The sequence below is a fragment of the Ceratosolen solmsi genome, unplaced genomic scaffold, assembly GCF_000503995.2.
Source record: "Ceratosolen solmsi marchali unplaced genomic scaffold, CerSol_1.0 scaffold6, whole genome shotgun sequence".
Taxonomy (NCBI): Eukaryota; Metazoa; Arthropoda; class Insecta; order Hymenoptera; family Agaonidae; genus Ceratosolen; species Ceratosolen solmsi.
Window position 1 is genome coordinate 13462889 of NW_011948414.1, and position 26000 is coordinate 13488888.

Here is a 26000-nt window from a genome sequence, read left to right on the forward strand (position 1 = left end):
TATACAAATTTCTGTAGAACAAGTACGTGTATTAACAAAAAGCCAGGCATACAAAATTATAAGTATCTTAATTTATTTTACTTCCGAGGAATGAGGAAATTCCGTAATAAAGTTATAATAAAAGTCAAAACATCGCTTATTAAATGCCTAAAAAATTATATAAATAATACAAATTGCAATTTATGCATTATTATTACATTTTTAATTTAAACATTAAACTATTATTTTCATATCATTGCATTTGATCTCATACTGCTAAAAGTACTATTTCTAATGTTATAAGATTATAAAATTTATACCTTAAAATTATAAGATATAAACATCAAATACCATAGGAGAATAACATTGACAAATGTTAAATTCTGATAATTAAAATATATATTACTGATTAATTCAAACCATTTAATATTGTATATTAGTTTTTAGTATAAAATATCAAATTATAAGTTTTTTTCAGGATTATTCTATTTTGAATCCTGAAAATAAACATTTTTTAACAATAATTAAGCATTGGTTTACGGAAATTCATATTTGTATCCAATTATGTATTGGAAATTTAAGTATTTATTCTTATTTACATTTTCAGCATGTCTGTCTTTAGATGAATATAGAAAAATATAGAAGGGCCCAATAAGAAATTGTCACTCAATGCATAAATAGAAGTATAAGTAGAATCTAATTTGTACTCAGCTTCTAGGAATCTAACAGTAAAAAAATGCAATGAATTAGATAAGCAAAGATTGCCAATCCATCACTGTTTTTTTACTGTTTATACAAATTTCTTGTGAGAGCATATTTACTATCTGTTGATGTTCGAGGGTACCTTGAGCGAATAGTCTTTTCAGCACTGTATCAGCCCCTATGTAGGTCGTACCACAATCCGAATACAATGTGTTAGTAATTCCTCGAAGAGCTGTGAATCGTTTGTATGTATAATATGAAGCCATTGGTTGAACCAGACCACTCCACAATACATCAAGAAAAGCCTCGCAACAAGACACCACCAAGTAGCACAACACTAAGAGGTATAACAAAATTTACGACCTCTCACTTCTCAGTATAGTAACCCACCACCAATCGCATTACATCAAAAGGATCCATAGATTTACAACCTGCTATGTGGACATGTAGTACATGCTACCTGTTCAAAAAATAATTCCGCAGATCTGACTCGTCAGCCAAAAGTGCAAAATCAACTTAGAACAAAAAAACCACCTGATGTTGTGTGGGATTGTTGGGCAAGTAAAGGGTTAATGAACCGATTCAATAATTATCAACATATCTTTATTATTGCTGTTTATTCCATTTATTTTACTTTAATTCCAAGTTGGAATCATTAACCATGATGAAATTACAAATGACCCTTATATTTCTTAATACTCTTCTGGCTTGAGATATATCCCTTTATTGGAGAACTAGAGGATAATCAATTTCTTATTCTCTGCATATACCGGTGAGATTATGATTTACTGTAAAAAGAAATATGTTATAATCTATTGAATATTATCACTTTCTCAGGTTATGATCCTTGTAGTGCCCTGAACGAACACTACAATTTTATTATGTTTTGACCTAACACGTGTGCAGTTGCCTCTAAACAATGAGTCCTGTAAGAACCTAAGATTAGAGTTTATGCGATGCTGTGGGCCACCTGTGGCGTCAACAACTGATCGTTGTTGACGATGTGCCGTTACAGCGTGGCGCGAATAGCTGTTTGTTGGAGGAAATGAAAAGCCACAGTGTGGCGTCTATTGCTGGTCTTTTTTTTAGACTATGTTTAGGAATCTTCACTAATCGGACTTCAGCCGTCCGTTTTCAGAGTAAACCCGAGAGATATAAAATCGGTACTAGCAGTAATGACTTACTTGCAATGTAGCGTGATTCTTCCACAATACTAGCGGTAAGGACTTACTTGCAGTGGATCGTGAATTTTCCAGTCTCTCTTCGTTGGCTTGATGTGAAGTTCCCTTTCAATAATTGTAGCTCTTAAGTTCCTTCCTTGTCTCCAAGTGAGATTACAAAGGCCTATCCTATGCAATCTAATCTTGATGAGATCAATGTTGAATATATATTGATTCACAGTCGTAGAAAGAACTTTTACTAGACTCAGCTGAACGACTTTGTCTGTGGTCCTCCTCCGTGAGAGTAAGTCGTGACTTATCCAATTCAATCAAGAGAAGAGTAAGAAGAATGAGTAAGAATAAGAATAAGTGGTGGTACATTACATTGCCCGTCTTAAATAGTTCACTGACCCAATTCCACTTGGGATTCCTTCTTCTTTTAATTATCCAATCAGAGGTTGACCTTGGGCAGCACAATGGATTATGCACGCCTTCATTTCCATTTCCATCCGGGCTCAGTCCCGAATATACTAATCGGGAAAGTGGGGAGGTTTTACTCTTGGTCACCTCTCTTTGGTAGCCTCTCCCTTCTCTGGGACTTGGGTAGACGAAGGGTCCTATTCGGCGTGGTCGATCTTCCATTGCGATCGACTAGATGCGGCATAGTTAAGAACAAAGCAAGCATTGTCTTAAAAAGCCGTGTGCGCACGTGCGGGGTTTTGGGTTGCAGCGAATTTTAGGAACTGTAAGTAATCGGTACTTTTACGTATATCTGATACTCTATCAGAATCTACGTCTTCTTAACAGTACACAACATATTAGTTTTTACTGCACAGGAAAGGCATGAGCACGTTTTTAGATAAGCAAGAATAAATAAGCTTGAGTTTTCCAGATGTATTGACCATTTCGAATGTCCAGCGACCGTGGGAAGTCGTAGCAAGAAAACGTTCTCGCATTCTCGAACAAGTACCATTGTATGAATGTTCTTGAAGTTGGGATGCATTTGTGCCTCGTGAGGCGTGATCCACTGGGTTCGATGTGCCAGGAACATATCTCCAGGCAGCATCTGGAGTGAGATGCTAAATGATTGAAGTCCTGGTTTCACAAATTCCTTCCATCTTGATGGATGGGATATTATCCATGTGTGTGTTACCCGTGACTCTGTCCACAGATGTGTTACAGATGTAATGCATTAGTTTTGATAGGAGTAATGATGCAACTAGTTCCAAACTTGGTATAATGATTTGAGGAGCACCACCTTAGTTTTAGAGCAGACCAAGGAGGTCATAATGCTATCTGATTCATGGACGGAGATGTATATGACTGTTGATATGGCTAATTGGGATGCATCAGAAAACCCATGTAGCTCTATGGATGAGGTCATCTTAGTATTGAGTTAACGTGGTATTGATATTTCGATCAAGTTGACGAGATCTTTTCTGATGATTAACCATTATGATGAAATCTGCGATGGCAGTGCCTCGTCCCATTGGAGCATGTGTAACCACAGCTCTTGCATGAATATCTGAGCTACATCAGATAAAATGAGTTATTAGTAAAATTATTAATTTCCACCGAATTCTTTCCTGTCGTGAATGTGAATTTGTCTTGCTTCGAAGGCCATGTTAACATTCAAGTATTTTGGTAGGGCAATCGTCGAACTTGATTGAGGTGTTATTTTGATCCGCGTTGAGTACGGTGATAACGTCTGGATGTGTTACATATCATTTTGCCACCGGAAAACGACCCGCCATACAGAGGTCTCGTAATTGGAGTGCGACATTAGTAGCTGTTCTGAGGTGTCGAGAACTTCCGAAGATGTCGTCGAACTATTTGCCATAGGCGATGGATGAAACGGCAAGAAGAAATTTGGTTTACTTATCCTCCACTAGTTGCAGTAATGTTCTGACTGCCAGAAACGTGGCAGCCTTTGTTCCATAGGTGACTGTTGTCAAATGGTATGGCACTTTTGCCTGTTGTTCGTCTATCTACAGGGTTGTCTGAAGTTCCCAATCATCTTTGTGGATTTTTACCTCCCTATACATTTTTGTTATGTCGGTGGCAAACAAATGCCTTTGCCTTCTAATCCAAATTAAGACGTCAGATATTTTTTTATTCAGATTGGGTCCAGCATGCATGAAGTCGTTGATTGACAGACCTGATGTTGATGTATTGGAGCTATTAAATACCACTCTTAATTTGGTTGTCATGCTATCTGGTTTAAGCATACCGTGATGTGGCAGACAATATTGAATTTGATGCTTGGACACTAATTCCTTCGTCGTGTGGTCAAGATCCTCATATTCCTTCATGAACTGTTGATATTGGCGGTGATATTCCTCGTCTGTCGAAAATTTTCTTAATAGGCTCTATAAGCAACGACGGTCAGTGTTTAGTGAATTGCCGAGGCGGTTGTTAGATGTGTTTAGAGAAATCCGAACCATGTGCTTCCTGGTTTAATCACGTGAGTGAGTGCTCTTGAAGTGTTCCTCGCACTGCTGTTCTTCAAGTATATACTTGTGAGCATCGCTTATTGTACTTCTTCCTAAACCAAAAACTTCCGAATTGACAGATCCTAGCAGGAGCCATCCAAAAATGGATAGTTGCGTCATTGGCATGGATGGACAACGAGTGATGACGTGGAGCTTAATGATCTGCCCATACATTTCTACTCCAAGAATAATGTCTACTGATCGAGGTGTAAGATATTTCGGATCGACCAATGTTAAGTTTTTCAAGTGTAGCCAATCATGTAAAGTTGGTTCGAAAGAAGGAATTACCGATGTTAATATCTTAAGAATATGAGCCTGTACAGCAACACCTTTTGTCTGAGTTACTTAAGCTCCCCCAATTCAATGAATGTAAATGATGGAACGTTTTCTAAGGATGTTGAGTTATCTGATGAAGTTCTCGTTGACGAATGAAAGTTCACAGCCTGTGTCAATGAGAAGACGGACTTGTACAGTAGTAGTTTTTGACCATATTTTCAGTGGTATATACCACAAACACGAAAGGAGCTGAGAGGAGAGATAGAATTGTGTATCACTCCACGCATGAACCACTTCCATAATTGATACATTCTTACACAACTATATCTCTTGACATACTTTATATTTATCATAGATTATTAACTATATTAATTTCTGTAAAATAAAGTATTTATTTTAGTAGAATTTTTAGTAGAAAAAGCAAGTAAACTTAGTTTGCTTATTTCAAATGGAATTTGTTAACTATTAAAATAAATATTTAAAAAATAAAATTTCTTTCAAATTTAGTATTTTGTGACCAATAATTTTCAATTGGTTATTCAGTTCGAAAATTGAATATGAATATGGACTGTCTATGTTAATTTAAATCTAATCTGATAAGGTTAATAGTTTTTTAGCTTTTCTTACGTAATAATCAATTTCTATAGTAATCTATAATAATAATGATCAATTTCTATTACCTAATTTTACTTTTACATTCTGCAGGCTAGTTTAATTAATTTAATAAAAAATATTTAGTCACTTTACAATAAATTTAGCAAATGATTCTATGAAATGAAATATTAAGTTCAATTTGCCTTTTTATTTTGAATAGTTTGAGATCATTGTGATCAAATACACCCAGTTACAATAAAATTTTAGACTTGAAGATATAAATATTTTTTGACAAGTTTTAAGTTAATAAGTATTAATAAGGTTTTTATTAATTTTATTAATAATTTTATGGTGGACATACTTAGAAAGTGTATTATATATATAAAAATATATAATTTTATATTGGAATTTTTCATGTATACATGAATTCTATATATTAAAAATGTTTATGAATATAAGTATTATGTAATATAATAATATGAATTATGCACTAGATGTTTAAATTATGGCCATCATATACCTTACAATTTTAAATCATTGTTATTACTAAAATTATTATTATAATTGATAACATTAATTAACTAATCGAGTGTAATGATATTTAATTAATTTGATTATTGTCCTTATTCATAGAACACCAGATAATATACAAAATTAAATGTTGATTCCATTTCTCATATAAAACTTATTTTAGGGACTTTTAAATATGAATCTTTTTCCCAAGTATTCTCATTTTGTTGGTTTCCTATGCTAGTGCTAGAATGACTTTAAAAATGGTTTTAACTATTATGTGTAACAAAATATTTTTTATTAAGATTATAATGAATGTATCATAAAATATAAAATTAATGATAATAAATATAATAACTTATAAATTTTCGACATGAACATATCTAAAATTATTTGATACTTAATTTTTTTAAGGTTATTAATTCTTTAATACGATAATTATGATAAATTTATGTAATATGGTACCAAACAGTTACACGAAAAAAATGATTTTTTTACATATTTTTTAAATTAAAATATTGAAGATTCATTGATTCAATTAAAGATATTTAAAAATATTTATCAGGTATTTTATAAAAAATATAAACACAACTATTGAAAATAATCTTTTAATATCGATCAATAATAAAAAAGTCAGTTATTTTACTTACTTATATTTTGTGATTATTTTATAATATATTCATTATTTATATCATAATAAACAAAGTACAATAGATAATTTAATCAAATGTTTCTCTCTTTATGCTACTTTCTGGATGTTATTTCCAAAATTAAGTTCTGTTTATATTATAATGTATAACTGACCTTGTAACATGCTAGTTTGAGTTAATATCACTGCACATTTTAAGAAATTAGTAACGAATAAGGAAGTATATTGAAGGTCAATGATTTACAAGATAATACAATTTATTGAAATTTAAAATCAATTATTAAAATTATATTTTTAAGACTACATTTTTTATAACAATAAATTAATTTTACAGTTTCAATAGAAATTGAAAGTATATATTATGTGTAACATAGACGAAAAATTTAATGTACATTAATAATATAATTTAATACACTGGTAATATGTAATATTATATATTATATATAATTAAAATACAAGTAAACGATTATAACATTAGTATGAATACCATGTAAATATGGAAAATCCTATGACAAATTTAATATATTTTTGAATATTGATCTATCATATTTAATTTAGTAAAATATGTACATTTGATAAAATTTTAAATAGCTTAAAATATGAATATATTTTACATATTTTAATTAAATTATTATTAATTTCATATATGTAAATAATATTTTTTTTTAATCTTTTAATACTTAAAACAAAATTGATCAAAGTGTAATGAATTATTTATGTATAAACTTGTAAAATGTATATTCAGCATATATTAGTTATAGATAAGAGTTACTTAAATTTTATTTAAATTTCATTTAACTTTATTATAAACGTTAAATTCATATAACTTTATATACTAAAAGATTATCAAACAGTAATTTAGAAAATTGTAAAAACACCATATTTTTTATATAACTGAAAACAAAACAAATAATTTATGTATTTGAAAAAGTAGATAAAAGATAATGCAGGAAAATACAAATAAAAAGAAATATAGTTAAATATACTGCTATAAATATGAATAAGTGAAAATGTAATTTTTTATCAATGTATTGTAATATACAATTTAATAATGCAATTTACATAACTTTAAAATTGTTATGTTGATATAGAATATCATCGAATTACAATTCTCAAATCCATTTGTATTTTCAAAAGTTAAATAACAATCAGAATTAATTACAGCATCAAAATTAGAGTAAAATTCTATAATTTGTTGACATTTTAAAATAATTGTACTGACAACTAAATTTCAGACTTAATGAAAGTTGTAATGTAAAAACTGACATTGATTATAGATTTGAAGTTATATGCTTACTATACATTTTATTTTTGAATATACTAATTTTAAAAATATATTGTTTTTATATAAAAGATATTATATAAAAAATTAATACTACAATCTATTTAAATTTTATAATCAAATGTCATATCATATTAAAAAACATTTTCATAAATATTTATTTAATCATTTGCAGTATATACACACACACATATATATATATATATATATATATATATACAGCAAATAATTTAGTATATTAAATATAGAATTATTCTCTAAAAATAAAAATATATACAAATCTAGTCTTTTAGACTATAATAAAAAAACTGATATGTCAAACAAACATGTCTGTTAATAAAAATTACTTATATGTATTGGAATAAGTATCAAGTGAACATATAATAAAATAATTATAAACAAAAATAAGCAATATGCAATTTGTCTTATGGCCTTGTGTACAGAACGGGTACAGAGTAGTTTAAAATATAATTGTACAATACATATATTCATAAAAATATATCTAATTTATATCAATATCTATAATTTACTTATATTACATGGTAATTATATAATCTTTCATAATGTAATATCACTAATAATAATTTAAAGAGTTTATTTAAATAATAAAAGATAAAATTGTTATTATTGCATGTTCAAATAATTAATACAAAAATAATAATACAATATAAATATTTTATAATGATATCTAAGATTCAAAAATACAATATAAAAAAATTAATTTAAAACAAAATTTTTAAATGGAATGTTTTTGTAATATACATGTAAATTATATATTAGTAGTATTATAAGAATGTTAGATATTACTAAAAATCAACAATTCTAAAATATTGCTAATATATACTTGAAGAAATTAAATTTTGATTGTCTAAACAGGAAAAGTTTAAAAATTAAGAAAACTAATTCCTACAATAAACAAACTAAGCACTCACTCATTTGTCATTCAACTAAAATAGATTACAGAATGCATACGAAGTGTTTTGTGGCATATTTCTTCCCTATATTTCATTACCCTTTATCGATTTATAAGCACATTTTTTATTTTTCGAAGTATAACACTAAGATATATATATTATATTAACTTCAAAATCCTGCAACTGTAATTATATGCATGAACAATTAATAACTGTTCTAAATGCTAAAGGACTGTTAAAAATGTTAGTACATGACAATAGACATTTTTAAAATCGAATTAAGGTAACTATTATCTATATAATTTTTACTTAATCTTAAACATAAATCGTATTCCATTGATTGGAAGGTCTTCTCAACGATGTCGATTACGATGTAGTGACTGAAGATCTTCTCCTAAAATAAAATATTTATCTGTAAATATCAAATATTTTATTAAATTAAAAATTTAATATACCTTTACTTGTACTTCTATGAACTATTGTAGAAGGCAAGGGTAAATTTTCATGTTTTGTATAATTTCTTAAAGTTCGACCACGTCTATCTTGAATCAATTTATCAATTTTTACGAATATTCCACATTTATTAGGACATGAAAAATATCGACGACCGTTAATTGTTCCATCATTTTTTCCTACAAAATTTTATATTTTTTAATGAGAATTTAATAAATCATTCAAAAAATTATTTGTATAATAAATTATAGTAAATTACCAGTTGGTGTATCAAGCTCTACTCCTATCCAAATACCTGTTGCAAATTCTGTAGGTCCAATATACGCAACAACTCCAGAGTAACTATACGGTCTAACTAAAACTGACTCGCCTATCTCAATTTTCATCAAATCAGATTTCAAGACAAAATTTGAACATTTGTTGCTGACATCGTCTGCAATAAAATATGATCGCTTATAGTTTCTATAATTATAAATAATTAAAATTACCCCCCCCCCACATATATATATATATTATTTAATTTTACTGTATGTTTAAATTTGAATGGCATTCATATTTATAATCTAAGTAAATTCTAGCATTTGCAATTATAATAATTATGCGATGGGAATATAATTTATTGTTATAAGTATAATTAATGAATTATTAAATAGATTTATATTTAAATTTGCGATATTAAAATAAAATTTATCTTATTTTTACGTATTATGTAATAAACATGCTATACTCTTAAATTAATTCTTTCAACTTCAACTTTCAAATTAATTCACAAAAATGTAAAAATTACTATTTATCATGAATTTATAATCAAATTACTAAATTTTATTAAATTACTAAATTAAATAAAAACTTTTGTATCTTTTACATAATTAAAAAAATAAAATTAACAAAATACAATAAAACGTATTACTAAATTCAGAAAGCTTAGAATTTATTGTTTTAAATTAATAATTATTTAATTTCTAATTTAAAACGTATTAAAAATTGTTTTCATTTAAAGAATTTAAGGAATATAACTAACAATTATTTAAAAAAACAATGTAAAATTTATATAAATTTTCTCCACTTTTAAATTTGAATATTACCATTCAATAGCTCGTAGTATTAATATATCATTTTTTAAAATGGTCAATAGTGTCTATAATTATGTTTAAGAAGCAATGTAATTTAGAAAAAGATATTGACGATATCTTATTAATTTATTGTTTAATTAGTCAAATTAAATTGACCTAGATAATTAAATATTGAGCTTTGAGCTGGACTAATGTTAAAAATATAAATATCTAAATAATTGTATACAAAATTTTTTTTAAAGAAACAAATTTATTTCAATGATATAACATGATCTTATAATTTTAATTTATATTTCATATTTTAATATTAAACACATTGATAACAAAAATATTGAAAAGGCTATTTGAATATTTTTTAATTTACTTGATTTTGTAATGAAGTTTAAGAGCTCAAATTTCATTACGTGTTAACGAAATACCTTACGCATCGATTGATTTACGTAATTTTGTACATTTATTACCTTTTAAATAAAATAATTTAATTAAATCTAAAACTATTCTTTTTACGTAACTTGATATATTAATAGTGTAAATTATAATAAAAATATTGAAATTTATTGTGATTATTTATTTACACATGCTCCAGATAACATTGATTTTAATCCATTGTTGGAATTATAATAAGCTAAATTTTATTTTGATGGTATTCATTCATTATAAAATATAGATTTATTCCACAATCTGTTTCCTTACAATTTCAAATTTCGAAATCAAGCCATTTATGAATTCAAAATTAAAAACTGAAGAATATCGTAGACTTTAGCCAAATGTTTTTAATGCGTAAAGATTACTAGATTATTAGACAAGAAGAACACTACTAAATAATTACACCATAATAATAATTAATAAGCTGGATAATTTATAGTAAGAAATTGATTAATGTAATTGAATGTTGAAGTAGAGAAAAAGTAGCTTTTAAAACTCGACCCTACAATTTTGATAATTTATAATAGTTAAAGATTCCTGATTAACTGTTGTTCCGATTATTGTTATATCATTTAAAAATAAAGTAAATATAAATAAATTTGTATGCAAATTTATGTACTTTAATTAAAGAAGCACATATCTACATATTATACATACCATTAAATCTTTCTAAAGAGTTTGTTCTATTTTTCTCAAAGGATGCAGACCGTTGTATCAATGTATCTGAAGTATTATTCATTATTGTATCTGATACATGTGAACGTATAATGGGAAAAGATGCTCTGTATTGAGAATTAGAATTTCTATATGTTGTCCCAAGTAATGATTTTTTTCTTCGAATAATCTAAAACAACATATTAATTGGTTTAAATAAATTAAATGTTGAAGTTGATATTTATGGACTTATATACCTTTTCAGATGAATGTTTACTAAAAGTACATGAGGAATCGTCAAAAGAATGCTCATCAACTGAATTTGTTACCTGACTAAATGTTGTTTGATATTTTTTATAATTGTTTAATTCAAAAAATGATTTATCCTGTAATTTGAAACTTGATTCTAAATTTTGATTATTAGTAGCTTCAATTTTTGGTAAATTAATATTGTAATTTTCTATAAATTCTGAAATATTGATTTTTTGATTATTCTTCTTTGAACATGCATCTTGAGTTATCAGTATACTTTCTGCATTTGAGTTTGCATTTTGTAAGTAATCTTTAAAAGTTTCTTCGATTAAAGAGGTATCCTGTTTTTCACATTTTCTACTATCCATTAGATATTTGTATTCTAAATCTGGCGTTTCATCTACACTAATTGATTTTACCGAAATGCAATCATCAGAAGTTAAGTTAGTTGTAGATACAGCTTGAGATCCATAGCCACTGCTACTCATACTTGGTGTATTCATTTTTGTTGATTGTAATTCAACGAGTGAATCTAAAGTTCGTGAAGCAGTTAATGACTTCATTGGCATAGATGAAATCTAAAAATTAATATTTATACATAAACAATAAATATATTTTCAATGATTTTACTTAAATTATGATTACATAAACACTACAAATGATTGCCGTTTAAATAAAAACATTGATTGAATCCTCAATAAATGGCATCAGAGTTATATAGTGTTTTATGTTGATTAAAAAATAGTTATTTACGTTAACAAAAAGGAAAGTCGATATATGTTTTTGTAGTAAAATATATAATTTTTGTATCAAAATTATAATAAAGGAAAGCATTAGTACTGATGTTAAGAAAATTAGTTTCTTCAGTATTTGCTTAAAAGAAAAATAATAAATAGAACAAGACACAATAATATTCTAATAAATAACAATATATAATTCAATACTTAAAAATCATTCTCGTCTATTCTTTACTAGATATGAAATACATGAGGATTTAAAAAAATATATTTTTCATTGCGTTTCATTGCGTTCAAAAACTAATAATTTACTATTTTCTTTCATGTTTTTTAAATGACGTAAACATTCTGTTATTTTGTATTGATTGAATTTTATAAATATTTAATAGCTTAATTACAATTTTATATATTTTTAAAATAAAATAATATTAGCTTTCAACTACATCATAAAAATGTGGAATTTTGTAATTATAATTATTTTATATATAATTTTTTTAAATTTATAAATAATTCGTTAATGTTCAGGATGTCATCGTATCTGAAATTACATCTTTTTTTATATTTTATTAGTAGTTTTTTTTACCATTAATGGAAATTAAACTTGCTCGCGAGACTTCATATTTTAGAAGATTTAACAATTGTAGAAAAAATAAACAAAGATTATAACTTAATGATAAAAATATGTGTTGAATACAATTTCAATGAAAGATTAAATTATTAATTTTTAATCTATATAAATATTATAATTTTTAATGAGCCATAAATATATATATCCTCTAGAAAATTTGTTTTCACGAAGTTCAATTATTTAATCAAAATATCATTAATAATTTATATAATAATTATAAATATGCATAAATTATTAGTATTATTTATATTTAAAAACATAAAAATAGAAAATATTATTTAGTTTTATAAACATTATTTACATTAAAAATATTTGTCAAAAATTAAACAGTATAATAGTTAATGATGCAATTAAAGTTAAAAAATTGGAATTAATATAAAGCTTAATTTTAAATAACTTTAAAAAAATTAATACTATTTATACAATAATGTTTGATCGTAACTGTTTATATTGAAGTATTGATATTATAGTAAAAATAAATATTATTACTTATATTACATGTATATAAATATAATAATCAATAAAACAAATTTATAAATATATCCATTTATAAATTAAACGAATGATGTCTGCGTTTTATTTATTTTGTATGTACTATAACTCTTATAATTCCCTAACAATATTTAAACATATGCAACTATAACAAATATTATCTCGTGTAAATAAACATTTTCTTTTTAAATATAAATATTTGCTTGTTTTTCATTATGTTTAATTATATACCATACGAAAAATTCGATTTAGTTTTTAGCAAACAAAATTTAATATTACATTCGTGTAAAATATAATAGCAAAGATTATAACATCGTCGTAGTAGTCTGAAGCAATGCTTACGTGCATTCACACAAATATTCTACAAAAAAAGTATGGGTATATATAATTAAAAGAAATAAAATTTAGTAATATAGAAGTTAGTTGTATTCTCTCATCACCAGTTGTAAGAGAAATTTGACTGAATTTAAGCTTTTACCGATAGTGATAGATTGTACTATGAGGACCAAAGTACCCATTTTTTAATTCTTATAAAATCATAGCACTGCTTGTATCAAATATATTTACTAAAAAAAAAATTAACCTTAAAATCAATATCTAAATAATGTTGTCCATATTTATATAAAATAAAAATAATACACATTTTTGCAAAATCTGTAATTTATTCAATAAATAAAGTTTTATCTAATATTAATTTATGACCAAAACTATTTCATACTTGTATGATGATTTATTTGAATTTAATAATTTTGTTACATAATTTAGTTAAATTGTTTTTTATAAAGTAATGGTAATTATATTTATAAGGTATAAATGTTTACAATTATATTCCCTAATATATGGGATAAATAATTGTAAATTTTTACACAATATAAAAATTAAAAAAATACAAAAAAACAACAACTTACACACATATGTACACGTAAATGAAGTCTAAACATAAATCTTACCTGATAAGATTCATAATTATAACAGTCACCTTCTTTTTTATCTTTTTGATTACTGCTAGGTGAGTTATTTGATATATTAGACGTTTCTTCGTGTAGAGTACTCATTCTTAAGCTTATTTTTCCAGTTACTACATTTGGCGATACTAAAATTATGTAAAAGTACATTACACATACCCCAAGAATTTCAAATTCTTAAGCAAAATTTAAAAATGACAAAAATATATTAATAAAAAAGGATAAATAAATTATACATACAATTGCCGTAACAGTTTAAAAAATATAAACATACAAAAATTACATAATAAAGTCAAATTATAAATGAATTTTTTCCAAAATAAAATAAATATTTTGGAAATTTTATAAAAATAAAATACTTAATATTTATTATATTTTGAAATTCTAGATTTAATTTTGATTTTAATTATTTAATCCCAAGTATTATTTTTTTAATTAGCATTGAATTGATTAAAAAACAAGAAATATTAATTTATTTTTATCATTAAATTATACATTTGATTTTTCAAACATAAAATTAAAAATATTTTTTAAGGGGCGGTTTTCTAGACATTTCTTTGCTTTTCATGCTACGAACCAGAGAGATTTCAAGAAATTTGCATAAAAAGAATGTAGTAATTTATGTATATATCAAATATCTTATGTCTAATGAATATTTTTACATGCATTTAAAAGTAATAGTCAGGTATTTATGTATTTCATAAATAAGTTAAACATTAATTTGAAATATTTGTTAAATTTAAATGATAAATACTGTTTATCATAATATGTTCATAATCAAAGTATGTTATTTTTAAAGTTTTGTAATTTGAAGATTTTAAAATACTTAATATTCGAATAGTAATTAATTTGTAAAATAGTAAGTTCATATTACATATACATACATTTCACATTTGTAGACTGTTGTAAACGAGCCAATGAGTTGAGATTGAGATTCAGATTCAGAAATGTTGGTCTGGCTGAAACAAGGGAATATTCATTACGATCTCATATATCATTATTTGTTATAATATTGTTATTAATAACTAAATTTATATTTATGCTTAGATCAATAGAATTTTGTCCAATATTAATATTTTTACAAATTTATCTATAAAGTAAAAAATTTCTTTTACTAAAATATAAAGTAGTATTAATCAAAATTATATTACCATTATGGTGAATTAATATTGAAATTTGTAAACGTAATTAAATAGTATTCTTTTATCATAGTGTCATACTAGAACTTCTATTCTTTTTATCATGCGAGAATAATAAACCATCAATTTAAGTCTTATATTGCTACAAATATTTTAAGTAAATACATAATAATGTTACAGATGAAATAAATTGATTTGAAGTATTTCTTTATGTTACTAATATTATTTTTTAAGTATTTCATTTTAAGTATACAAATAATAAGAGTTTCTATAGTTTCATCACCATTAGTATGTAACAAATAATGTTCTGAGTTATTTATAATTTTTGTTTATTACTGATTTTGTCTGTTTCATATAAAAATCTACTTTATATAGTTTTTAAATTTTAAGAAGTTTAGATCTTTAAAATGTATGTCTTAAATAGCAAGTCTTTTTTTTTTAATTATAAAGGTGTAAAAAATTGATAAATATTTTAACAAGATTAGTTTTTTAACAAACAATAAATATTTTTCAATATTAATTTTTTACTAGATTGGTTACTATTGAAAAGTTTGAGAAAATTTAATTATTAAAAGTTACAAGATGTAGGTCATTAATTTTTCTTTTGATTGTTATAGATTGAATAGGTAGAAATTATAACATTATATTATTGAAATATTTATTTAGGATGCTTGTTTGTTGAACGATCATATGGATAATTTATCTTAATTTAATGATTGTTCTGCAATACATAAATATTGCTCTTATTCAACTTTTATATGTTAAAGTAGATTGCATTTAAGATTTATCATCCATAAAGAAATGGGTTATAATGATACAGTAAATGGTAATAGTTAATATGTACAATAAATATATTGCGATCTATCTTATTTCTATTATGTGAAAAAATACCACGAATTCAATCACACTAAAATTTATAGGTATTAGCCATTTTTGTATTTTCTAGTTGTGAAATTTCTAGTACACATTATCTTTTTAAATATTCCTGACCTGCTTAAATTTTAATATAAATAAGTTGAAAAGTGATAACGAAAATTTTACTACACTCGAATGGCAGCAATTGCTAATTGAATAGTGTAATGCATCGATACGTGGATCGTAAAGAAATTGAAGTAAATATGTATAGATACTCGATTTTTCAAGATAAATAAGAAATAATTTAAAAGATATTTCTAAAAAAAATATGTATTTCCCCAAAATTTCTATTATATACAGATAATTTATTATCAGCAGTATTAATTAATTAACTGTCTCTAAGATAGTGGATTATAAACGATTGTGTACTGATAACAAGACAAATGATATCATGTTGAAGATGGCACAAACATTGGTGATAAACGGAATCAGTATCTAATCGTATTACAGTGCATAAACTAAAATATAAATATCGGTTGAGGAAATAAGCAATAATTGAGATTGAAAGAAAACAAATTTTTAAAAGAAAGATAACTTTAAATTTTTTATGTCATACAAAACAAATAAGAATCTCAAACTGTTCTACATTATTGAGTGTTTCGATAAACTTAGATAAATAAAATCCTGTTTTTCGTAAGAAATATTTATATTTCGTTACATTCTTATAAAATTTATGATAAATTTATTTAATGAAATTTTATTTTGTATTTATATATTTACCTATTCCAAGAGGTTTAGGCTGAGATGCAAGAAAATTTTCTTCGGATCTTAAGTGATTAATGTTTGATCTATGGATATAATTAGGCAAATTATTCAAATCAGAGTTTAGATCAGCGACACTTTCTGAACGCGTAACTTTTAATGAGTCTATTGAACTATCGAATCGCATTATCTAAAGGACAAGAAACAAAACAATATATAGGTACTTATACATATATACATAGTTGAATATTTACTTAATTTAATTCTCATAATAAATTTACTTATTTATATCGTTTCAGAAACAAATATATATCTTTTTACTTTTAATATTTAAATTTAAATATTATTTAAACACTTACAAGTTTCGATAAAGCAATACCTGTGAAAAATTAGGAACGCTAGCAGTTTTTCTTATTGAGGGCTGACCCTGTGCTTGTAATAATTCTTTTACTGCAACATTTTGTCTTAATCGATCCAAAGTTAAAATATTATCAACAGCGGAAACACCACGTGTATATTTTTCTGTTAAAAATTAAAGATAATTTAATTAATATATATGTGTGCTGCACATGATGATATAATAGTAAATTATTTTTTATTATATTTATATATATATATATATATATATATATATATGCGCGCGTATAAAAATATGCACATTAACAAACACATTAATTGTTTAAGTTATACATTTATATTCATACATTTAGTTGTATTTTGAAATTAAAATTTAAAGAAAATTGTTTTTAATATATTTTTAAAATTCACGAACATAATTTGCATAAAACATTATGTACATTATTTATATTTAAAATGTACACTGCATTTTTTTAAAATATTTTCAAGTTTAATATTTCCTTTAAATTATACAAATTTCATTTTTATAACCAATATGTATTTGATTTGCCATTATATATTCACAAACTTATCCATTTTATATTAAAAAAAAAAACCATAATAAACAATGAAGTGACATTTGCAAATTATTTATTATATCTCAAGAAATGATCTTAATAGTTTAAAATACAAGATTTACATATAGCATCATAGATATTAGTATTATACACAGATATATATATATATTACATTTCTTGGAAATTTTACGAACCAATATATGTTTCTCCATCACATAAACTGCAGTCTTCTCCACTAGCTGCAATCTGTGCAAGACTTTCTCGATCTTCCAATTCTTCACTAGCTTTTGGTATATTAGAAACTACTTCATATGTAACTCCAGTTTGTGTAATTAAATCTATTCGTACAATTTTTTTTAATATTCTGTTTGTAATACTCTGTCTTTTATAAATATTAATAGCTAATCTTTTCCTTAATACAAGATCCATAGTAACAGGATGAGACAAACGCACGGTTGATTTGAGTATCAGGTACACCCTTTCATTAGCTAAATGTATATATATATATATATATTAAATTGCTATATAATTAAAACAAATTAAATAAAATCATATTTTTTTACCATCTGTAATTTTATTTAAATTTATATCATCGTGTATACTTGAGTCCCAAGCAGCAATAGCACATACATCTTTATCCAAATGTTTAATAACGGGTAAATTATAAAATTTATGACCATGTTCTTTAGGTAAAATAGAATTTAGTCCTGCAATTGTTACTTCTTCGCCCAATTGATGAGTAGATAAATCATCAGCATTAAGATCAAGAAACAATACCGGAACATGTTGTTCCATTCCAGGAGGTGGATTCCAATCAGCAGGAGCTCCTGGAAACCCAGATCCAGCTGCTGGCACTAGAACAGCATTTCTTTCTTCTGTAAGACACACCCATTGATCAACTAAACTCTGTTCACGTTCAAGATCTTGCTCTGTTTTATCTGGAAAAAATTTCCATCAATATATTTCTTATTAAAATCATTTATTGTGTAATAATATATTATAGAAGTATATTTAAATTTATATATGATGTATAAAATCGTATTTAAGTATAATAATATTCATAATAATGTATATATGATATATTAAATGTTTGTTTGCGACATTATTAAACAATAATTTAAATGCCATTCAAATATAAGAAGAAATTTTTAATTGGGATTAGTAGTATAAATATTAAAGTTAATACTTGAATGCTTCAATCTATATATTATAATGAATTCGAGTCAGTATATTTTATTTAATTACTAACTTGAAATGACTTTATTGTTGAGAAATAATCTTTCAAAATATTACGTATAAGTCATAACTAATTTAATAATTGAACAAAAAGTATATATTTATCTTAATTTGCTTAATATTTTATTGAATAATTAATATTACATTTACTATTATAGTTTATTATAGAACATATTTTGGTCAGTATAGTATATTCATGTTTAAAATGAAATTTAATTTTAATTATTATGGTAGAAAAATGTGATTGTATTGCATTCATTGTTATTGTGTCACTTGTTAGTCCTATAAGTATTCTACATAAACCTTATGGAATTCTTTGTAGATTTTTTATAAAATGAATTGCTTGTATTATTTGATATATTTTATCTTGTAATATCTTGAAAAGACATGTATAGTATCCGTTAGATACACACACATTCGTGAAATTCTATACATAAACATTCTTTTCGAAAAAAATAAAAATAAAATAAACATTAAAAACTTTGTGTCTACGAGCTAAATATGTTAATTGTGATAATAAATTAATATATAATTTTGAGATTTTACTTAAAAAATATTTGATTTATTGGTATTAAAATTAATTAATTTAGTTAAAGTTTTTATATTCAATAATTTTATAGCTATTGAAACGAGTTTTACCTTTTTTATTAATAATTTTTTGTATTTGTTCATCTAAATATTGTCTTCTTCGCATTAAAGCATCGCTCCATTTTTCTCGAAGCACATGTAGATCTTCGTCCTGATAACTATCCATAGGAGTTTGAAGTCGACTTCTACCGACAACACTACCTACAGCAATACTTATAATCGACTGACAAATAATTGGCAGTGTGCCAGAGTTTTGCACAGGTTTTATTCGTACTTGTATTCGTCGTTGTTGCCCTTGGCGTAATTGATAAATCCCACCTAAAACAATTTTTAGTTTACTAAAAAATTACTTTATAATGAAAATATTATGTCATTAAACTAATTATTAGCACTAACCACTTAACATATCAGGTTTCATTAATACTTCTACTGGTGAATATTCGCCTTGTTCATTAAGTTCTTGTATTTCTACCCACAGTTCAATTTTTCTAGTTAGTTCTGACCATCGATCAGCAAGCGATCGTGCTTTAGCTAATTGCTTTTGTTCTACATCCCAACCAGGTTTACTTTTAGAAAAACCAGCACTTCTATGACCCCAAACTTCTATACTTAAAGCACCTTCTAATTGTTCACAATAAAACAAATTTTTTTATTACTTATTAATAACAATTATAATAAATAATTATTTGAAGTATTTTTCAACTTACCAGAACAATGTTCCATAAATTCTTCGGTTATTGGTACAGTAAAATCGTTAGTATGGTTAAATTTGAACGCAAGTGAATCTTTTTGATTATTGATGGAATTTAATAATGGAAATTCAGTATTGATTATAGGTGGGACAACTATTGGTTCAGGATGACCCCAGAACATATATTGACAGAAAACAAAATGACTAAGAGAAAGTGGTAATCCACTAGCTTGTTTAATTGTTACACGACATGCGATATGTCTTGTACTTGAATAATCTTCTATTTCTGATGAAGTTGAATCGCTAGAAGACTCCGATGTAGCTTCACATATACGATCTTGTGGAAATTGTCCTGATATACGACTTATTTCTATTTGTAGTCGACCAGCAACTTCACCTTGCTGACTAATAATTGGTGTATGATAATCAAGTCTAACATCGTGAAAAAGAATTTCTAAGAATACATTTGCTACACCTATCAAATTATGACTTTCTTGAGATTCGTAGAAAGGATCTTGTATTTTACCAATTCCTTCATCCTGTATCATAATATATTTTACTTAAATAATTTAATTTATTATGTATTTAAATTAAATTATTTTATCATACGTTAAAATTACATTTGTACCTTAATCGCTGAACGGGAGCAGTTCGAATCTTTTCGTTCTTCAAACATATCACGCATATCTACTAATTTATTTTCAAGTTTTTCCATCGACCATACTTGACTACCCATATTTACTCTTTTTACAAGAATCGCTGGTTCACTGACAAAAGCTCCACGCTGAAAAAAAATACTTTATATGTATATATCAGTTAAAACAAAATTTTTTACATTATTTTAAAATTAAAAATACAATAAATTCTTTCAAGACATTATATTCAAATAATAATTTAAAATTAAATTATAAAAATGAAATATATATATATAAATTCAGAAATTAGTACTGAAACTGTATTGATCGTATAGAATATATAAATAAATTACTGTTAAAAACTTATAATTACATATATGTATCATAAGATGATATGGACTATTGTACAAAAGATATTTAATCCATTAATATTAAGAAACATATAAACTGAATCGAATCAATGAATTGAATCTTCGAAAACTGTAATCTAGGAGTATTAGAAACGTATAATATTATATGTATACATATAGAATTCTTATTCAAATGCTTCATTTATGTCAAAAACATTATGATTAATCTTTTTAGCGAATGTGGTTTATTTTATTTTATCCTGATTTATAAATTATTTTTACTATAAATGCAGAAAACAACGGTAATTCTATGTACTTTATAATGTACTAAAATATGAAAAAAATTTTCGATAACTATTTTAATGGAATCAATGTGTTTTAATTTGTTTAGCAAATATATAGATTATTCAAATTATTTCTTAATTTGTTGATTGTCTAATAAAAAATTGAAGCCCAATTTTCAATAAGTAATTAGAAATAAATATGGATAGATTAAAGTATGTAAATTAAAGTAGAACCATTATGGCCAATAAACGCCCAAAGAAGGAAATTATTTATTGCCTTTAAATACCATATGTTATTTCATTTGCTCTGTAATAAATTGTTATATGTCGCTATGAATATTATATAAACAAATCGCATATTGTACCATTTGACATACGACGTTAAAAAATTTAAACTTTAATAAATTTATTTTAAAAACTATTTATCAAATTCTTTCAATTAATAAATACAAATGTTTTTGTAAGATTTTTAAAAGTATATATTTATAAAATATATACTTTTAAAAATAAAATCTAAAGCATTATGTAATAATTAATCATTTCTATAGAAGGCTATTTGTTAACTAGTAATATATTTTTTATGATAATGAAGAATTAGGGAACATCGGAAACATATTTTAATTGTTATGGATTTATCAGAAAAATCGAATTATTAGCTATAAATTAACCGCCTTCTCATCTTATTAATCTTATATATGAGAGTAAAATACAGTTAATATATAATACATTATTTGAATAATAGTTTTTATGTAACACTATGTACATTGTTTATATATACGTCTGATTTAGCCATAAATGTTTTTATCATTGTATACGAAAATTATTCAATTTGTTCAAATTATACAATTTTATTTTTTTATAAGATAAAATAAAATAATTTTAATATTATATTTATTCTTTGATTGTTCTTTTATAAAAGCATTGCTTGAACGAAAAATTTTATTTAAGTAATTTCATATGAGTTGTTTTGAGTTTTTTTTAACCATTATGTTATCGATTATCAAATATGTAAGTCATTCAACCAATTATTTAATACAAAATTGAGAAACATTGAAAATAATTAGAACTAAACAATGGAATTTGAAATTTTTTTTTAAAATGTTTTGTTAACTGGTTATTCAGAAATAGTGATAATTTAGAAAATAAATAATTTATAACTATGATATTAAAAAAAAAAACTTACTTTTCTATTTGGACTAAGATTATTCGGTGGAATCCGTAATGTAACACTAAATTTAGTTTGTTTATTCATTTCTTCTGCAAGAAAATTTGCCTCTTGAACAAGAGCATTAGCTTTTAAAATGTCTGCTTTTAATTGGCCAAGGCTACGTTTAAACATTTCATCACGTTCATGTGCCCATTTTTCTACTCTCATTTGTGTTGTAGGAGTGCAAGGTAATATTTTACTTCCTTGATTTCCACGAATTGAATCGCACGGAAAATATGGCATGTACGGAGTAGAAGGTGAAAGAATATTTCTAAGCTGTTGGAATTGTCTTTCATATTCCAATCTTTGTTTTTCTAAAGCGACCTTAAAATAATTAAATTCATTATACATTTATAGTTATATTAACATTTAAATATTAAAGTAATTATAAAAAATAATTTATTATTTTAATTATTTGAGCAACAGGATACAAAACTTATTAAAACAAAATGTATAGAAATACATGGTAATATAATTTATTATATTTATAATTTTCATGTATTATTTTTCTTTTACCATATTATTAATTATATAACCTTTATTATTATACTAATAAGCTTTATTAATATTTCAATTATTGTATTGCAATAATGTGATAAAATGTAAGTGATAGGTAGTACTATATAAAGGGAAGAGAGTAATATATAATATAATAAACGATGGAGTAAAAATTTAACTAGAAGAGTGATTTTTGTTAATTCTGTATTTCAAAATGAAGTATTAATATGTTTATTAAATAAAAATTTTTTGAAAGCTATTTTATATATTTATAAGTCCATTGACTTATAAACTTCAGTCAATTTCAAATACATAATTTTGTATTCATAAACATGTGAAAATTTATAGAATAATAACTAAGCCCTAATTTTACTAAAAAAATAAATACTTCCCAGAAACATATTTATAAATATACGTAAAATTTTTATATATTTGGCAGTATATATTATTTTTAAACTATTAATATATTTTTGAAATATATCATTTACAACATTAATCATGATCGTGATAAAAACATTTTCTTAAGAGATTTACAATTATTTATAATCTTAAATTGATTTTTCACTTTAATATCAGATTAGTCGGATATATATTTAATAGTGAATATGTTACAATAGAAACACTCGTAATAAATAATCATAAAAAATGTAAAATGGTAAATACAAATTAAAAAATTAAGATTTATTACTAAAATGTTTGGAATAATGTATATACATATGTGTAAAAGAATGTAAATTTATATAAGGATGTTAACCAATCGATCACAATTTTATAAATCATATTGAATGTAAAATGAATTTATATTTCAAAATTATTCATACTTGTTTAACAATCATAATGTAATTTTTACTTCTTAAAAAAAACTATAATAGTAAATATCAATTTTCATAAATTTTGTAAGAATTTAAAAATATGATAGTGCTTGGACATCATTACATTTTATAAATAATTTAAAAATTTTTTCATGTTATAGAATAAATTTTCTTTTGACTAACCTGCTTATCTTCTTCATGTTGTTTTTCTAATCTTGCTATAGCTCTTTGTATAGGATCATTAGATAATTCATTTAACATTAATTCTTCTCGAGCAAAATTATAATCTATATTAGGAGCAGGTGTTTGAGGATCGGTAGTATGTGTCTGAGTACTTCTTGGACAATTAACTCGAAAAAAATGATGATTACCCCAAACAATCCTATCACCATGCTGAAGTAACGTTTTTTCAATCACTTGTGTACCGTTTACAAAACATCTAGCACTTAAAAGTGGTATCATATAAAGTCCATTTTCTTCGATAGTAATAATACAATGTTCTGGTAAAATACCAAGCCCATGTAATTGAATATCTTGTTCAATTTTTGATGAACGACCACCAACTAACGTTTTCTCCTAAACAATAATAAAATTAACTGTACCAACTATTATAATATTAATAAAAATGCATACCTTCAAATAATATACTAAAAGCTCATTTAAACTAGGATCATCATTAAGGTTAACCAAATAATATTTATTTTTTTGAACTTGTATTCCTGAAGCTTGAACACTAATTCCCATTTTTTCTAATGCTTGTTGTCTTTCGTGCTGTAATCTTTCGGTTTTAACAAGTTTTTCTTCCCAGGTTTGTGACATTTCTTTCATAAGTTTTTCTGACTCAGTAATTTTTTCTGTGATATCTGTTCTTTGCTGACCCAATACAGAACCTTGACCCTTATCGATAAAAATATTATTATTTTACAATAAAGTTATTAAAAAAAAATAATAATAATGTGATGGAAAACTTTACATTTAATATTAAATTTACTGGAAGGAATAAATAGTTTAAATGAATAAATAAATAGTTATACTTTATAGTAATTGTATTATTAAATTTTGAACCATAAAATATAAATTTATCAGATTCTTGATAATCTTAAGCATAATATCTTAACAAGATTTAAATTAATTTAAAATTCGTATCGATGATTTTTTTACGAATAAAATACAATTATATTTTACTATTTTATCTTGGAAGTCTATAATATTTTCGTCACCTAAATATTAATATTCTTGTTACATTTGACTTTAAAATTTTAATGGCTTTTAAGGTACATACTGTTATTTAATTAATAAACTGAAAAATATAAATAATCTATTTTTAAGCTAAAAATTGTAATTTTAATTATCCATACATGTGGATAAATATGCTTTTACTGTACTGAAGATACAGAATTTTACATTCAAATTACATATTGTAATAACTATATAGCGTTAACGTAGCGTAACGTACATATTATAATAATATTATATAGACTGCAACAACTTTGTTTTTAATTGTACGTTCAAACAAATGCAGATTATATGAATTTACGTATTTCAATTGTCCTTAACTAATTCAGAATGTAATACAGAGAATAATGCATATTGTAAAATTTTATTAATATTGAAAGATTTTTATTCTATTATTGTACTCAGCTAACTGTTTAGTACTTTATTTAAGAAATTGTTACAAGATACGAGTTGATTTATTGAATAGACTTAATTAAATATAAATAATCCTATAAATCTTAGTTTGGTAACAAAATTCTCTATATATTAAACAAATTAGAATAAAATGGCAAAAAA

At 24.6% G+C, this 26000-nt stretch overlaps 1 protein-coding gene across 2 annotated transcripts in view; it reads right to left on the minus strand.

The window, feature by feature from the left end:
• Positions 1-8496: 8496 nt before the first annotated feature.
• The window catches only part of LOC105368157 (Kinesin heavy chain 73), a 28914-nt gene continuing 11410 nt past the window's right edge, over positions 8497-26000 (minus strand). Inside the window, exons 8-25 of one of the 2 annotated variants that reach the window (XM_011507097.1) lie at positions 24843-25106; positions 24393-24785; positions 22876-23223; positions 21052-21207; positions 20440-20962; positions 20129-20353; positions 19784-20050; positions 18472-18846; positions 18103-18396; positions 17374-17516; positions 17013-17184; positions 15123-15197; positions 14224-14366; positions 11422-11994; positions 11168-11354; positions 9271-9444; positions 9014-9190; positions 8497-8952 (exon numbers count right to left, since the gene is read on the minus strand). In XM_011507097.1, the coding sequence (XP_011505399.1) occupies positions 8912-8952; positions 9014-9190; positions 9271-9444; positions 11168-11354; positions 11422-11994; positions 14224-14366; positions 15123-15197; positions 17013-17184; positions 17374-17516; positions 18103-18396; positions 18472-18846; positions 19784-20050; positions 20129-20353; positions 20440-20962; positions 21052-21207; positions 22876-23223; positions 24393-24785; positions 24843-25106 (4530 nt within the window). In that variant the 3' untranslated portion in view covers positions 8497-8911. Of the gene's footprint in view, positions 8953-9013; positions 9191-9270; positions 9445-11167; positions 11355-11421; positions 11995-14223; positions 14367-15122; positions 15198-17012; positions 17185-17373; positions 17517-18102; positions 18397-18471; positions 18847-19783; positions 20051-20128; positions 20354-20439; positions 20963-21051; positions 21208-22875; positions 23224-24392; positions 24786-24842; positions 25107-26000 lie in introns of those variants that run through there. The other variant, XR_913097.1, reaches the window with a different exon arrangement.